At 43.0% G+C, this 17,314-nt stretch overlaps 1 protein-coding gene across 3 annotated transcripts; it reads right to left on the minus strand.

The window, feature by feature from the left end:
- Positions 1-25: 25 nt before the first annotated feature.
- On the minus strand, positions 26-17,311 carry brd9 (bromodomain containing 9). 3 transcript variants are annotated; one of them, XM_052146797.1, is made up of 17 exons: positions 17,141-17,311; positions 15,411-15,625; positions 14,773-14,862; positions 14,555-14,696; positions 12,189-12,246; positions 11,950-12,094; positions 10,538-10,648; positions 9,921-10,039; positions 7,854-7,986; positions 7,456-7,528; positions 7,281-7,376; positions 6,273-6,405; positions 6,087-6,198; positions 5,826-5,876; positions 5,621-5,717; positions 3,239-3,409; positions 26-1,518 (listed from the first exon to the last, which is right to left on the minus strand). In XM_052146797.1, the coding sequence occupies exons 1-17, from the start codon at positions 17,190-17,192 to the stop codon at positions 1,424-1,426; spliced, it is 1,893 nt and encodes a 630-aa protein (XP_052002757.1). In that variant the 5' UTR covers positions 17,193-17,311; the 3' UTR covers positions 26-1,423. The 3 variants fall into 3 exon arrangements, with proteins under 3 accessions (XP_052002757.1, XP_052002756.1, XP_052002755.1); XM_052146796.1 differs by having other exon boundaries at positions 9,921-10,042; XM_052146795.1 differs by having other exon boundaries at positions 9,921-10,102.
- Positions 17,312-17,314: the final 3 nt, after the last annotated feature.

Consider the following 17,314-nt stretch of genomic DNA (forward strand, 5'->3'; position numbering starts at 1 on the left):
GAATAATGCAATGGTTTTTCTGGACTTCTTCAATTCTTGCCATTGCATTTCTTTTATATAAATTGTCATATTGTAGTCATGTGATGATTCTTGCATTGCTAACTGTCTAACGACATTAAACGAACATTTTGTTGCACTTTAAAAAAAATTAAATTCTGCCAAGGTTCAATCACAGTGTGTTAGAGTGCCTTCCTCCCACACCAGAGACCCTGATTCGAATCCCGCTCAGAGAGGGTTGCACAAGACCAGTTACAGTGGTGCCGTGACCCGGATGGGAGTTAGGTTTAGGGGGGTGAGTATAATAGTAGCCAGCTTGTACATGCTGGGCAGTGTGTTTAAACCTCACTCCCCTGGCATCAACAGGCGCACTGGCAACTAATATTAGAGGCTGTAGCCTTTAGCCACCTCGTTACCATGCCAGAGACCCCGGTTCGACACCCGCTCATAGAGGGTTGCACAAGACCAGTTACAGTGGTGCCGTGACCCGGATGGGAGTGAGGTTTAGGGCATGATTGTAATGGTAGCCAGCTGGTACATGCTGTGCAATGTGTGTAAACCTCACTCCCCTGGCATCAAGAAGCGCACTGGCAACTAATATTAGAGGCTGTAGCCTTTAGCCTCCTCGTTAGCACGCCAGAGACCCCGGTTTGAATCCCGCTCTGTGTGGGTTAAGCAGACTGGTTACATGTGAATGCTTATGGCTGTTTTATATCAATTTGCTCTCAGGATCAATATGTCAGTCTGTTTGCCCACTGATCTTCTAGACATTCAAATGTCTGCCGTTTTGAATATGTATTTATTAAAGCACTATCAAGCTAAAATTAAAATCAACCAACCAAAATTTCAAAATTAAAGTTAAAAGGTCCATAAGAAATTACTCAAGGAAGAAAGCAGAATATAAACTTCCGAAAAACGCACACCATTGTTTTACTCTGTAATTTGATATGGAATAGTTCAAACAATGTGAAAGCAATAAAACGACAGAACAAGGAAGTTATCTGGGGTGGCATGTTTGAACAGTAACTTAGTTACCACTAGAAAATGCAAACCCAAATGCAAATGAGAGCTCTCCATGAATGCACATCTGACATGTTTTACACTGCTGTAGATGCAGGGGTCTTTCCTACTATACAGCATCATTTAATGTCCACATCATATATTGGATCAAATCTTTTTTATAACAGGAGGCGTGACATAAACAGACTTAGCAACTTTTAAAAGGAGAAGAAAACGCTTCCCATATCCTTTGTTGCTGATGACAAAGATCAAAGTCGACAGTATTTTGTTACAAATTCATTTGTCACTTGGTAGAATGTAGCGAAATGGAGCTTTTATTTAAAAAAACAGAAACATGTGATTCAATGAACTCGTCTAATGGCACATTATTTTACAGCACAGACACAAGCTGATCCTCACATCATTATCAGCTGTTGGGAGTGGATCCCGGCTCGGGTGACTGCAGGAACTCATACGGGTCTTGAACCATCTCCTGTCCAACACCCAGATGAGCTGGACTACCTGATCACAACACATGAGCAAACAGATGCATAAGAGAAATTTCACAAATGGGTGAATGTCATTAAAACATGCCCGGGGGTCGTATTTCACTCCAAAATGTCCCATTAAAGTTAGGGCTGGAAGATATATAGATGTAAAGGGATTACTGGAAAGGAGGCGGCGAGAACCGGCTTGACAATATAAGAAATATTTTAATTATAAACTGAACCAAAAAGACAAACACACACACACAAACACACATAAACACACACACAAACACAGACAGACACACACTCTCACACACACACACACACACACACACACAGACAGACAGACACACACTCTCACACACACACACACACACACACACACACACACACACACACACTCAGACAGACACACACTCACACTCACACACACACACACACACACACACACACACACACACACAAACAGACACACACACACTCAGACACAGACACACACACACTCAGACACAGACACACACACACTCAGACACAGACACACTCACACACACACACTCAGACACACTCACACTCTCACACTCACACACACACTCAGACACAGACACACTCAGACACACACACACTCAGACACACTCAGACACACTCACACACACACACACACACACACACACACACACACACACACACAGACACACACACACTCAGACACAGACACACACACTCAGACACAGACACACACACACTCAGACACAGACACACACACACTCACACACACACACACTCAGACACACTCACACTCTCACACTCACACACACACTCAGACACAGACACACTCAGACACAGACACACTCAGACACACACACACTCAGACACACTCAGACACACTCACACACACTCAGACACACTCAGACACACACACACACACACACTCACACAGACACACACACTCAAACAGACACACACACTCTCTCACACACACTCAGACACACTCACACACACTCAGACACACACACACACACACTCACACAGACACACACTCTCTCACACACACACACACACACACACACACACACACACACACACACACACACACACACACACAGCTGTCCATAAATCTCTCTCTCTCTCTGTCCCACTGCAGTCTCCAGTCGGCCTTTATCCCTCTCGAGAGCTAATTAGCCTGATTAGGGGCCGGGTGTGCAGAATCACGACCCGCCCTCCACCCTTCCACAGTTGAATATTCAGAATTTCTGCTTTATCGTTCGTTCATGGCAGATGCACTAGAAAAACTATATGTAGGTAAATATTACTGAATGTTGCCATGTCTTGTTGTTTTGGTGCATATTAATGAAAATGATTCCATGTGTTCATGAAGTAAACAGTGCAGAAAACATGCCTTGATAATTATAGCTAGATTTATACAATATTTAACTTTTTACATTAAACATTATGAAAAATAATTTGAAATGATGGCTTCTCTGTTTATAAGATAAGTAACAAAATAAATCACTATTTATAGCCATTTCAGAGCAAATGAATAAATACGGAGATGACATCATCAATTCGGGTGGATGTGGCAATATTAATGACTAATATAATGATTCATGATTAATATAAAATTAGTGGTGACCTTGACACATTTTGGACCGGTTTCATGAGATTCACCAAAATACTCTTCAGTACTGTAACATAAGTACATACATTCTTTTGAGCACTCAATGTCAGTGTCTAGCACTAGAAAGATGATCGAATACCTAAATGGTGCTGGTCCCTCTCTGAAGTGTTTGACAGGGAAGAGAGATTGGAGGACGGTCTGGATCCGACCCTGTCCACCGCTGCATCCTGGAACTCCTGCAAGAGTTTGGCGGTGTCGTCAAAGTGCTGATGGCCGTCGTCATGATCTGGCTCCTTCTTCACACATTTACCTACAGATGAGAAAAAAAACAAATAAGAAGCGAAAAACTTCCTGTAACAAGCAACCGAGAATCCAAATGAGCCTCTTAGAGGACAAGGTGGGATTTGTTTTTTCTGAAATAGTTTTTGTGTTCCCTCACGATAGTGGTGTGTTCCCTCGCAATAAGTTTTGTGTTCCCTCGCAATAAAGTTTTGTGTTCCCTCGCAATAAAGTTTTGTGTTCCCTCCCAATAAAGTTTTGTGTTCCCTCGCAATAAAGTTTTGTGTTCCCTCCCAATAAAGTTTTGTGTTCCCTCCCAATAAAGTGGTGCGTTCCCTCCCAATAAAGTGGTGCGTTCCCTCCCAATAAAGTTTTGTGTTCCCTCCCAATAAAGTTTTGTGTTCCCTCCCAATAAAGTTTTGTGTTCCCTCCCAATAAAGTTTTGTGTTCCCTCCCAATAAAGTTTTGTGTTCCCTCCCAATAAAGTTTTGTGTTCCTCCCAATAAAGTTTTGTGTTCCCTCCCAATAAAGTTTTGTGTTCCCTCCCAATAAAGTTTTGTGTTCCCTCCCAATAAAGTTTTGTGTTCCCTCCCAATAAAGTTTTGTGTTCCCTCAATAAAGTTTTGTGTTCCCTCCCAATAAAGTTTTGTGTTCCCTCCCAATAAAGTTTTGTGTTCCCTCCCAATAAAGTTTTGTGTTCCCTCCCAATAAAGTTTTGTGTTCCCTCCCAATAAAGTTTTGTGTTCCTCCCAATAAAGTTTTGTGTTCCCTCCCAATAAAGTTTTGTGTTCCCTCCTAATAAAGTTTTGTGTTCCCTCCCAATAAAGTTTTGTGTTCCCTCCCAATAAAGTTTTGTGTTCCCTCCCAATAAAGTGGTGCGTTCCCTCCCAATAAAGTTTTGTGTTCCCTCCCAATAAAGTTTTGTGTTCCCTCCCAATAAAGTGGTGCGTTCCCTCCCAATAAAGTTTTGTGTTCCCTCACAATAAAGTGGTGCGTTCCCTCCCAATAAAGTTTTGTGTTCCCTCCCAATAAAGTTTTGTGTTCCCTCACAATAAAGTGGTGCGTTCCCTCCCAATAAAGTTTTGTGTTCCCTCCCAATAAAGTTTTGTGTTCCCTCCCAATAAAGTTTTGTGTTCCCTCACAATAAAGTGGTGCGTTCCCTCCCAATAAAGTTTTGTGTTCCCTCCCAATAAAGTTTTGTGTTCCCTCCCAATAAAGTTTTGTGTTCCCTCCCAATAAAGTTTTGTGTTCCCTCGCAATAAAGTGGTGTGTTCCCTCCCAATAAAGTTTTGTGTTCCCTCGCAATAAAGTGTTGCGTTCCCTCCCAATAAAGTGGTGCGTTCCCTCCCAATAAAGTGTTGCGCTCTCACATAAAGTGTTGCGTTCCTCACATAAAGTGTCGTTCCTCAATAAAGTGTTACGTTCCTCACAATAAAGTGTTGCGTTCCCTCGCAATAAAGTGTTGCGTTCCCTCCCAATAAAGTTTTGCGTTCCCTCGCAATAAAGTGTTGCGTTCCCTCGCAATAAAGTGTTGCGTTCCCTCGCAATAAAGTGGTGCGTTCCCTCGCAATAAAGTGTTGCGTTCCCTCGCAATAAAGTTTTGCGTTCCCTCGCAATGAAGTTTTGCGTTCCCTCGCAATGAAGTGTTGCGTTCCCTCGCAATAAAGTGTTGCGTTCCCTCGCAATAAAGTTGTGCGTTCCCTCGCAATAAAGTGTTGCGTTCCCTCACAATAAAGTGTTGCGTTCCCTCGCAATAAAGTGTTGCGTTCCCTCGCAATAAAGTGTTGCGTTCCCTCACATTAAGTGTTGTGCACCCTCGCAATAAAGTGTTGCGTTCCCTCGCAATAAAGTTGTGCCTTCCCTTGCAATAAAGTGTTGCGTTCCCTCGCAATAAAGTGTTCGTTCCCTCGCAATAAAGTGTTGCGTTCCCTCACAATAAGTGTTGTGCACCCTCGCAATAATTCAGTAACCATATTGTATTCATGGTATTGGTAGTAAAACATGGTATATATATAGTAAAACCATGGTTACTAAATGGATTCAGTATTAAAAATGTTATTCACTAAAGCCCCCCCCCCAAATAAAAGCATGGTTACTATTCATAATTACTTAAATAATACTATGGTAAAACCATAGAAATAATCCCACTCTATCCTCTAAGAGGCTCTGTAGAATGTAGGCATATAAAACTATAAGGTTTTGCTGTGTATGTAATATATGAGTTCACCACCAGAGGGAGTACCTAATGTGTTGAGCAGATCTAAAGAAATGTCGGGGTAGCTCTTCATGGACATGAAATCCAGCACAGAGCCAGCTTCTAAACCACTTCCATCTGCTCCCTACAGAAACAGACACGTTTCCAGGAGAAAAATGTCATTAATTGCTACTTAAAGGCATTTGACACTTTAGCACAAAAACATCTAAATGATTTATAGCATAAAACGTACCGGCATGTCACATAAACCAGAATTGGAATCATCAATTGGCATGTGCCTTTTCTGAAATACAAAAATAACTGACTAAAAAGTTGATATTACAATACTGCTACATGGCTGCTACACAAATAAAGTTATTCTTTTTATTTCTAGAATTATTTTAATGCATGGTCGCTTGTATTGCTTTAGTATACTCGGATTATCAAGCACAAATCCCCAAGATGCATAAAAGTAGCTAATCAAAAGAACACGATTCTTTCAAATAAATAATACCTGTCTGATTTGTACGACTGCCTTTGAGTGATCGCCAGCTGTCATTTTATCCAACAGTTCATGAACGAGTCTCTTGGTGAAACTCCCACAACCCTTCACAAACTCCTGCAGACTAAAACACACAGAAACTTCCATCAACAACACAGTGTGATGACCAGCAATCCAGTTTAATGAGACGGGCAAGACCTGAGGGCGCACTGGATGCCAGTCTCATCTCCATAAGCGGAGTACAGTGTGTCCATCTCATCTGGCATCAGGTCAGGATAAATGGAGTTGTTCTGAAGGGTTTGAGTGTTGTACGCACTGCTCAAGAACGTCACTGAAACAAAACGATAGGAAACATTTGTAGCACAGGAATTCTTTGATGTCAATGATGAATGCATGAAATTAATTACTTGGGATGCTAATCATAACTTATCACTCTGATTCTACTAATTCTGGTTATTTAATAAATACATTAATGTGGGCCTGGGTAGCTCAGCGAGTATTGATGCTGACTACCACCCAGTTTGAATTGAGTGACTACAGCCAGGTCTCCTAAGCAACCAAATTGGCCTGGTTGCTAGGGAGGGTAGAGTCACATGGGGTAACCTCCTCGTGGTGGTGATTAGTGGTCCTCGCTCTCAATGGGGCGTGTGGTGAGTTGTGTGTGGATCGTGGAGAGTAGCATGAGCCTCCACATGCTGTGAGTCTCCGCGGTGTCGTGCACAACGAGTCACGTGACAAGATGCGCGGATTGACGGTCTCAGAAGCGGAGGCAACTGAGACTTGTCCTCCGCCACCCGGATTGAGGCGAGTAACCGCGCCACCACGTGGAAATTGGGCATTCCAACATTCCGCGTCCGCGCATCTTATCACGTGACTCGTTGTGCACGACACCGCGGAGACTCACAGCATGTGGAGGCTCATGCTACTCTCCACGATCCACACACAACTCACCACACGCCCCATTGAGAGCTCCTAATCGCGACCACCAGGTGACTCTACCCTCCCTAGCAACCGGGCCAATTTGGTTGCTTAGGAGACCTGGCTGGAGTCACTCAGCACAACTCCAGGGGTGATAGTCAACGTCAATACTCGCTAAAGCTACCCAGACCCTGAGATAAGAGTTTTTTGTAATTTTTCATGCATTCTCTGTGATGATTTTCAAGTAAAAACCCTAAAAATAAGATTTGGCTCTAGAGTATTGGTTACCTTTGTGTCTTCGGTCATCTTTAAATCCCAATGACGTGAGTCCAGGTACCAGCTTATTTGCCAACGAGCTCAAATCTACAGCATGAGTCTCTTCCTCTGTGAATAACCACTTGTTTATGATTAACACATCCTTCATATTCAATTAGTTTTAGATTTTAAAGTGTGATGATTGTACCCTCTGCTTCAGGATCCTGATTCACAACTGTGTATATCAGTGAACCTTCTGGGTCCTTTTTAAGGTAGCCAATCTACATACAACAAAGACACAAATGTGATAGTTTGGGATTAAAAAATGACCTCAACTTTGCTATAAACATGTCTTTAAAATAAACATATATTTGACATAAGTTAAGAGTTATAATTAGGCCCAGAGATATTATTTTTTCACATTTTTTGCTGTCATTTTGGGGGAAGACTCTGCAGAGTGGATGTAAACATAAGGAGACGAGAGTACTATAGTACTATATATCATCCAATTCGACAAAATATTTGATAAACAAACACACGAGGGGCGTGTAGAAATCGGTGAAGGTTCAGTGTTGGCCTGGTTGTAATGTCAGAGTGTAACCTCACCTTAGAGTTTGGCATCAACCGATTGAGTCGATCCCGCGCTTCATCTGCCGCATGTTCCACCAGTGCCAATACGTGCTCCTCCGCCGTGCTGTCCGTCAAACTGCAAGCGTTGCCCTCCACTTCATATAGATCACTACACAATAAACACATCCGCTGAGTCACACAACTGCAAAACATCCCCTGAAATGCCATGAAAACATTCTACGGCACACCGCTATCCCACATAGGCTAACCATCGTCAATATTTTTCCTTTTCAAGAACTTGTCCATGTTTTCGGTCCATCCTAGTCGCATGTCGCAAGTCACACACAGTGCTTGCATTAGACTTTGTCATCGTCCGTCAATTTGATGGACAGGGTCGTAAAAATTCAGTCATAATCTATTATCACCCGTCACCCGTCAGAAGAGAACAGATGAACAACAGAGACACGAAGCAGATGAACGTTACAGGCCACTAAAACACGACATATTACAAAAAACAAATACGATTAAAATATGAACAAAACACATAAAAAAACTGAATAGAACGACTGTTCTCAAACCTTCCTCCTGGTCCGCATCGACTTAAACTCGCCTGTGCGTAATCAAATGCATCAAGGGAGACTGATCCTGAGGTGATTGTCATTACATTTTGCACCTTTGCCTCGGACAGACGACTTCTCGTGAGAGTTTTAAATTGGTTCTAGAGGCTGAACATCAGCGTCAAGCGCCGCATCACCCTCCACATGACAAGAGTTGCAGAAAGCGTCACAGAGGGCGATTTTACCAGTTTGCCACGTGAAAAAGTCGGAGGTGTGCACAATAAACACTGAAAACAAGCATTTGGAAGAGAGGAAAAAAGCTTGCAGTTGCTTTGATAGCAGAAAGTAATAAAAGGACTCGATTATGTTTAGAAGCGTTTTCTTGGTGAATTTAAATTAGTTTAATAACTGTGGTCTCTGGTCATTCATAAACGATAAGGTAATATTTAATTAAAAGAAATTATGAGACATTCAATGACTTCACAGACTTCAATGTATTCTGCAGCGCTGACGTGAGTCATGTGATGACCCTTTACTCGTATAAACATCACACGCTTCATAGACTTCAATGTATTCTGCAGCGCTGACGCGAGTCATGTGATGACCCTTTACTCGTATAAACATCACTCGCTTCATAGACTTCAATGTATTCTGCAGCGCTGACACGAGTCATGTGATGACCCTTTACACGTATAAACATCACTCGCTTCATAGAGTCATGTGATGACCCTTTACACGTATAAACATCACTCGCTTCATAGACTTCAATGTATTCTGCAGCGCTGACGCGAGTCATGTGATGACCCTTTACACGTATAAACATCACTCGCTTCATAGACTTCAATGTATTCTGCAGCGCTGACGCGAGTCATGTGATGACCCTTTACTCGTATAAACATCACTCGCTTCATAGACTTCAATGTATTCTGCAGCGCTGACGCGAGTCATGTGATGACCCTTTACTCGTATAAATATCACTCACTTCGTAGACTTCAATGTATTCTGCAGCGCTGACGCGAGTCATGTGATGACCCTTTACACGTATAAACATCACTCGCTTCATAGACTTCAATGTATTCTGCAGCGCTGACGCGAGTCATGTGATGACCCTTTACACGTATAAACATCACTCACTTCATAGACTTCAATGTATTCTGCAGCGCTGACACACGTCATGTGATGACCCTTTACTCGTCAATACATGACAATATAAATAATAATAATAGTTTAATAATAAACTGAACCAAAAAGACACAGGTTTCGGGCAGCTGCCTGTAAATCTCTCTCTCTCTGTCACACTGCCATCTCCAGTTGCTCTTATCCCTCTCAAAGACTTGATTATGCCGATGGGTGTGTAGCATCACGACCCGGCCCCACCCTCCTCCCTGCCACACTAAACTAATAATAATAACAATACTTTTTTAGAAATACATTTATGCACTAATCAGTATAATGCCACAAATGCGGTCAATTGAGCTCAAATTGTTATGAACCCAGAATATTCCTTTAAAAGCAAAGTAAAGATCATCAGCCGCCTGTGCTTTACCTGATGATGGGCTCTTTGGCCGGCTGCTTTTTGGATTTTTTTGGGTATTCAGTGTGGATGGGCATGATCTCAGGCACAGGTTCCTCAGGGGCAATGTCGTCGTCTCCCAGTATGGCAGCCTGCTGAGAGAAATCCATGTCCTGCATGAAAGACATGCTGCGCTTCAAAGCTAACAGCCGATCCTGTGAACATAGCACAAATACAGCAACACAGCACCCATTTACTCCTCCTGCGGGAGGCCTGAGGAATGCCATGGAGATGGGAGGGCGAGGAATGACCAGTATGGTATGGATTGGCAGGACTTTTACCCACAGATCACTCGAGCCAAATTGATCATGTCATCAAAACAATTTCACTAATTTCACTCGTCCTTTCCCTTTAACCCCCTTACACTGGTGCCGAAACCCAGGAAAGGAGGCGGCAAGAACCGGCTCAACAATATCAATGATATTTAATTAAATAAAAAGACACACACAAACACATACGGGGCATCTCGTTACTTAATCGTGCGCATTAGAAGGGCATTTGAACTGCATGAGCATGATGGCACGGATGGACTGGATGATATACATCAAAGGCAAACAGTTTGCAATAAGAAACTGCAAATATCATGTTACTTTGCTCATCATTTTGAAGCCTGTGTGGAGGAGTTTCTTTGCAGCCTTGTAGTAAACCGTCTCTGGTCGGTTATAAACCATGGCGTTGTCACACATCAGCTTGAAGTCTGCCTGGAGATGTTAAAGACACACATTTTCAGATCAGATTGAAATGTTTTATTTATAGCCGTTGATCATATTTACATTACATTAGAAAGCACAGCATGCAACATATTTTAAAGACCCCATGAAACCAAAACCGGCATCTTGTGGCATTTTGTTTAAAGTAGCAAATCGTGATTAGCAGTTGTGAAGTAGCCTAAAGTCTATTAGCCAAAAATGGGATGAGCCCTTTTCAAACACATAATAATCCATGGCACAAATGCGACTGTTCAACACCGACTGATCATGGTAAAGTAGCAAAGGCTTCACAAAACAGGCACATCTTAAGACGGGTTTTAAACATGTTTACAGAGGCTAATAAGATAGTGGTATTCCATTCTACAACTTCGGGCCAGCGACCGAGAATGCATGATCTCCTTTACTCTTTATGCATGCACGGGGAATATCAAAGTGCAGCTGGTTATTAGATCCAAGCGATCGCTGGGGGTGGTGAAAATGAATAAGCTCAGAAGACTATTCTGGTGCCAGTCCATGTAGAGCTTTAAAAACATATAGCAAAACTTTATATGGTGTTCTATATTGAATAGGTTGCCAGTGCAGAGATAATCCCTCTTTCTTGTATTGGTCAGCAGCCTTTGCAGTTGTGTAAGCGAGGACTGACTTACACCCAGATATTAAGCATTACAATAGTCAAGACATGATGAAATAAAGGGATGGATTACATTCTCCAGGTCATTAAATGATCAGACAGATTTGAGTTTAGCAATATTTCTCAGTTGAAAGTAGGGCTGAAACGTTATCTACAACTAGGGCTGCCACTAACGATTATTCGACTATTCGGTCAATGTGGCAGGGTGGAGGGTGGGGTCGAATCCCTCTCGAATGCTTGATTAGCCTAATACGGGACCGGGTGTGTAGGATCATGACCCGGCCCCGCCCTCCGCCCTGCCACAGTCGATTAATCATTCGCTCTTAACCGATTATTCAGCTTGTACCCCGACTTAAAAGGTTGAATTAAACGTGCTTACTAACAATAAAGAGGACAAAATCATCTTTTAAAAATATCTCTAAAATACATTCACTGAATTAACAGGAAAAAATACTTTTTATTAAAGGGTTAGTTCGTCACTTCAAACTGGAGCTTACGCTACGCCTACGTCACACGGCGGAACTCGACTCTCTTGTGAACGCGCAGACGGCCGTTACCGTAGATCGTTAGATTAGTCGATTATCGAAATAATCGTTCATTGCAGCCCTAGTCGAAAGCAACAATTTAACTGTTTGTCAAACTTTAGGTCTGTGAGCAATACCTTGAATTCTGTGATTGTTTTGTATTCGTTCGCGGCGATTTTGTCCTTCATTGTGCTGAAGTCCATGGGATGTTTTATTATAGTGGAGTAGCCCGGTGCGATGGCTTCTGTTACAGGGAAAGCAAAGAATCCGTGTTGATCTTTCCTGTTGATAAACAAACGTTGTCCTCATATAATTCAGGTTTCGACGAAAGGCGAAATGTTGAAAATCACAATCATCTGCTTTCACAATGTCTCACCTCTGCAGCAGACGCAGGAAATGCTCCAAAAGCTGCTGGCCAGGGGTGGATTCACTTTCTAGGAAAAGCAAAGAGGTTGAAATTGAGGTTGCAAACAGGGTGTAGTTCAGTCATTTTAATATAAGGAAATATCATTAAAATGGAACGAAATCATATCAGCTTTGAGTGTAGATCTGATGTCATTTTTTTGGTATGAATTACCCTTAAAGTTCAATATATTGTTTTATAAATGTATCTGAATCAGTTTGTTATGCTGGCAAATTATCATTTTAACAAACTAAGTCTAACCAGTGCAGATGAAAAAAAAGATATTCCAAATCAGGTCTTTTTTTAGTCCCTCTGACTTGTTTATGCTCTATGTGTGACTGGAGCTGCGTCCGAAATCGCTCACTTGTTCACTCAATCACTATTTCCAATGTAGTGGATGTCTGCGAGTGCCCTATATCAGGCAAGAAGTGAACGAAATGAGTGAGTGAATTTGGATGCTGAGAGCGCTGGAGATGACGCAGAAACAACTTCATCACTGTGGCAGCGGGGGGGGGTGTGTGGTCAAGTGCCCGTCCGGAGAGAGTGAGGGAGAGAGAGAGTGAGAGAGAGAGGGAGAAAAGGGCTCTTCCGCCCTCGGGTACGCCACCAAATGGTTCTCTGCAAGCTTCCTCCAGCGACGCCGGACAGTGGCACTGGACCCATTCCGCTGTCCCGTTTGGCAGACCATGAATCAGCTGCTCCAGTACCACCTGGTCGATCACTCCCCCGACGTCAGGATTCCCTGGCATCAGCCATTTCTGGCACGCGTCTCGGAGCCGCTGGGAGAAAGCAAAAGGGCGGTCGTCTTCCCCCAGCTTCAAGGACCGGAACAGCTGGCGATACTGTTCCGCACTGCGACCCACCCGCTGCAGGATAGCCTTTTTCAGGTCCGCGTAGGCCAGGAGATTAGCCTCCGGCAACTGTTGGGCAGCAAGCTGGGCTTCCCCGGACAGTAATGGAAGGAGACCATTGTTCACGTGGCCAGCCCCAGATCTCCGGCGTTCTCTCGAAGAGGTCGATGAAGGCCTCCGCATCATCTTTCAGAAGCGTGGGGGGGGGGGGCATCTGGGTGTGGATGTCAGGGGTCGCAGCCGGGGCTCTCTCCTGGCCAAGGAGGCTCCGGATCGTGTGCCTGTCCTCTGCTTGAGCCCGCAGGATTTAGAAGAACCGTCGGTCCTGGTCTTGTCTGCAGCTCAATCAGGGACTGTTGGTGTGTCTGATGCATCCCGGCAAGGGACTGGAGGCTCTCGGCCAGCTGGGAGGACTCCATGGGGCATACTCGGAAATCCTGGGTTTCGGCACCAGTGAAACGGGTTCAGGAGCTAAGGAGGACACGAAGGCGAATAGGTCCTCTCAAGGTAAATATTTTATTGGCCCGCTGCAGTGCAGACAGCTCCACAATAATTGCAGTATAACACAGCTTCAATTTACAACAATCAATTCAAGCCCCAGACTCTCTCTCCCTCTCTCCGGACAGGCACTTGACCACACCCCGCTGCCACAATCACATATGTATTTTATCATAATAACAATAAGAATAATACTACTTGTCATTCTCATAAAATGGTATATACAGTAAATAATTGTTTGTCATGTTTAAACCCATTAATATACATTTAATACTGCTTATAAATGCAAAGAAGAGATGACGTGTGCATAGCGCCCTCATGTGACTGTAACACAGTACTAAAGTTATTAATAACAACATCCATTGTTATTAGATGGATACGTACATGTGATAACCGAATATTTGAATAATTTCCACTGTGCTCACTCTTCTGAGTGAATAATAATATCACCTCTGAATTACTGAAGAAAGAAATCACTTTAATTGCATTTTAAAAGCAAAATAAAACAATCTGTATATTAGTCTGTTATGTAAATCAACAGCTGTAAACTGGCATCTCGTACTCTCTCTCCCTGCATGTCAGTCCTCCCCGCATTGGTTTACGGGAAAGATAACGTTGGCAAGTGAACATTGGTTGCACACTCTAAATCAGAATGCATTGTGGGTAAGAATGAGTGAACAAATGTAGGGAACAAGATGTAAGGGATGAATTCAGACTCTACAACAAAATGTATGACACCCGAAATAGTACACTATATACAGTAGTGGATGGGGCGATTTCGGACACAGCAAGGTTTTTATCGTAATAGCGAATTTCTTCTTCATAATTAACCAAAATGATTGATTAATGAATAATAGATTTGTTGCAAAAACTGGTTGTAATGCAATAAAATTCCAATCATTTAATTTCAATTCAAAGGCTAATCCAAAGTCACACTCGTGATCTGAAAGTGATCCAACGCTTAAATTCTGCATTTCAGCACTGTTGTACCTTGCTGAGTTCGACAGGCTCTTAAGGGCCGTTCCGACTGCTGCTCCACCTCCACTTTCACTTTCACTCCAGGATGAAACTCATCGGCTTCAGGTTCAGATTCAAATTTCTCCCTCTTCCTCTTCCTGTCCTCTACAACCACCTGATGCATAAGAGTTCCTTCAGTAAAAGCACTTACCTGACATCAATATAAACAAACAGGTCATCTGTGTCGTTACCTCCACAGGCTTCGGCAGGGTGAAAGGCTCCCCTGGTACATCAGCAGCATTCTCTGACTGATCGCGCTCACGTTTCTTCCTCTTTTCCTCCTGGATGAAATCAATAGAGCAGTAAGAAGAATGGTAAACAACAACCTCAAGACACAAAACTTTGATATTGGCTAGACAAAGCCATGCCTGAAAGCTTAAAATAGCTTTAAAATATTGAATTTTGACAGTTATTTGGCCTTACAGATAACTTGATTTAAGTGAGTGTTTTGGGTTGTTGATAGGTGGCTGATTATGTGTTCTGAGTGGTTGCCAGGGTGTTGCTAGGGCGATTGAGAAGGATTTCTGAGACATTCCTTGGTAGTTGCTTTAGTGTTTTGGGTGGCTGCTAGAGCAATGCAATGTGGTGTATACATTCAATGAGCTCAATGGTATTTGATCATCAGACACAGGAAAAGGCTGAAGGTCTGTGCAGTTTGGTGGGTGGAGCTTAAAATATCCAGGACGAATAGTCAAAACAGTGTTGGAGATTTTCTTTAAACTTGAACCCAGGTTTGTACAAAAAGAGTGTTTTGGTTTTGTCAAGTCAACATTAATCTCCTAACAATGACAACATTGTAAGTGTATAAAGTGTTGCTCCGTTCACTCACCTTCTTCCTCCTCCTCTCATCATCATCTACATACTTTTCCTTCTCAGATTTCTTCTTCTTCTTCTTTTTCTTTTCTTTGTGGCGCTCCCACTCGTGGTCCGAGCGGTCGTCGTAGTAACTGGAGTCATGTCCTGAGCCCGACAGCTCGGTCACTTCACTGCCGCCCACCTTGAGCACCAGCTTCAGGGGCTTCTCTAACGGTTTGTTCTCATAATCTGTCAAAAGGCACACAAAACCATCAAGAGTTATTCCGCAAATGAGGAAGATTCCAGTGTTATTAAAACAACAATGGAATAGACAATTTATGACAAATGACAAACATTAATACATAAATATAATATAATGCAATATAGTATAATCTATGTTCCCACAGGATGAGGGCTGGTGGATATTGTTCAAGGGATACAGCTGTGCAAAATACAAAACAATGCAGATTATAGTGTAACGGTAGCCAGCTGGTAGGTTGCTGTGCAGTGTGTAAACCTCACTCCCCTGGCCTCAAGGGGCGCACTAGCGACTGACACACTAGTCCACCTCCCATGCCGGAGACTACGGTTCAAATCCCGCTCGGAGCAGGTCGAGCAGGACCGGTTAAAGTGGTGCCATGACCCGGATGGGATTGCGGTGTAGGGGGATGAGTGTAATGGTAGCCAGCTGGTAGGTAGCTGTGCAGTGTGTAAACCTCACTCGCCTGGCCTCATTTTTCTGTAAATTGCTTGTCTCATGATTTGTTTTATTGTAACCGGCTCAACCTGCTCCAAGCGGGATTCGAACCAGGGTCTCCGGCATGGGAGGCGAGCTAGTGTGTCAGTTGCAAGTGTGCCTGTTGAGGAACAGGGGAGTGAGGTTTACACACTGCACAGCTAAATGGTCTGCACTAATATAGCGCTTTTTTAACCTTAGCAGTTTTCAAAGCGCTTTACACTGTGACTCATTCACACACACCAATGGTGGCAGAGCTGCCATGCAAGGCGCTAGGCTGCCATTGGGAGCAACTTACAAGCTGGCTGCCGTTACACTCACCCTCACTAGACCACACTCCCATCCGGGTCAAAACACTACTATAACCGGTCCTGCTCAACCTGCTCCGAGCGGGATTCGAACCAGGGTCTCAGGCATGGGAGGCAAACTAGTGCATCAGCTCGCCTCATATGCCGGAGACCCCGGTTCAAATCCCGCTCGGAGCAGGTCGAGCCGGTTACAATAGCACCATGAGACAAGCAAATTACAGAAAAAAGTATTGAAAGTTTACTATTTAGACTGCAAACACAGACCAGACAAAATACAGGTTATTAATGCTTTTCACCTCCTTATTAAACCATGTATTAGCACAAGACAATTTCAGATCATGTACATTTCTTGAAAGTTATGAGCAATATTTTCCTAGAACTATGGAAAATACAAAGCATCATGAAATCAAATCCCCTACCTAGTGTTAATACTAAAAGACAACAAAACACCCACTGTCAGAACTGCTTTAAACTACAGCAATAAACAAATCAGTAAAACAGATTAAATCAAAACACACGACTGTCCCCCTCAGATGTGTCTTTTCAGCGCTGTGAAGGGATTATACAAATGAAAAACATCTACTGACGTGTTTTTGTATGAATAAAACACATAGATCACAGCGTATATTTTATTCATCATTTAAAACAATAAAACACTTAAAAAAAAAACACTCCGAAATAATCCCCCAATGTCCCACAGGCATTTTCCACAACACTCACCTCCTTCAACCGTTCTCCATTTGGGTCTGTGTTTCTTGTGTTTCTTCCCCATTGTCTGTATTTATTTGTTTGTTAAATCAGTTTGTTTTTGTTTAGAAATATTTGCGTGTATCTTTTTAAATGATCTCTCGTCAGTCAGTCCAGCAACAACATTAGCGGCTAACGTCAACATCC

Source organism: Xyrauchen texanus, chromosome 17 (genome assembly GCF_025860055.1).
Source record: "Xyrauchen texanus isolate HMW12.3.18 chromosome 17, RBS_HiC_50CHRs, whole genome shotgun sequence".
Taxonomy (NCBI): domain Eukaryota; kingdom Metazoa; phylum Chordata; class Actinopteri; order Cypriniformes; family Catostomidae; genus Xyrauchen; species Xyrauchen texanus.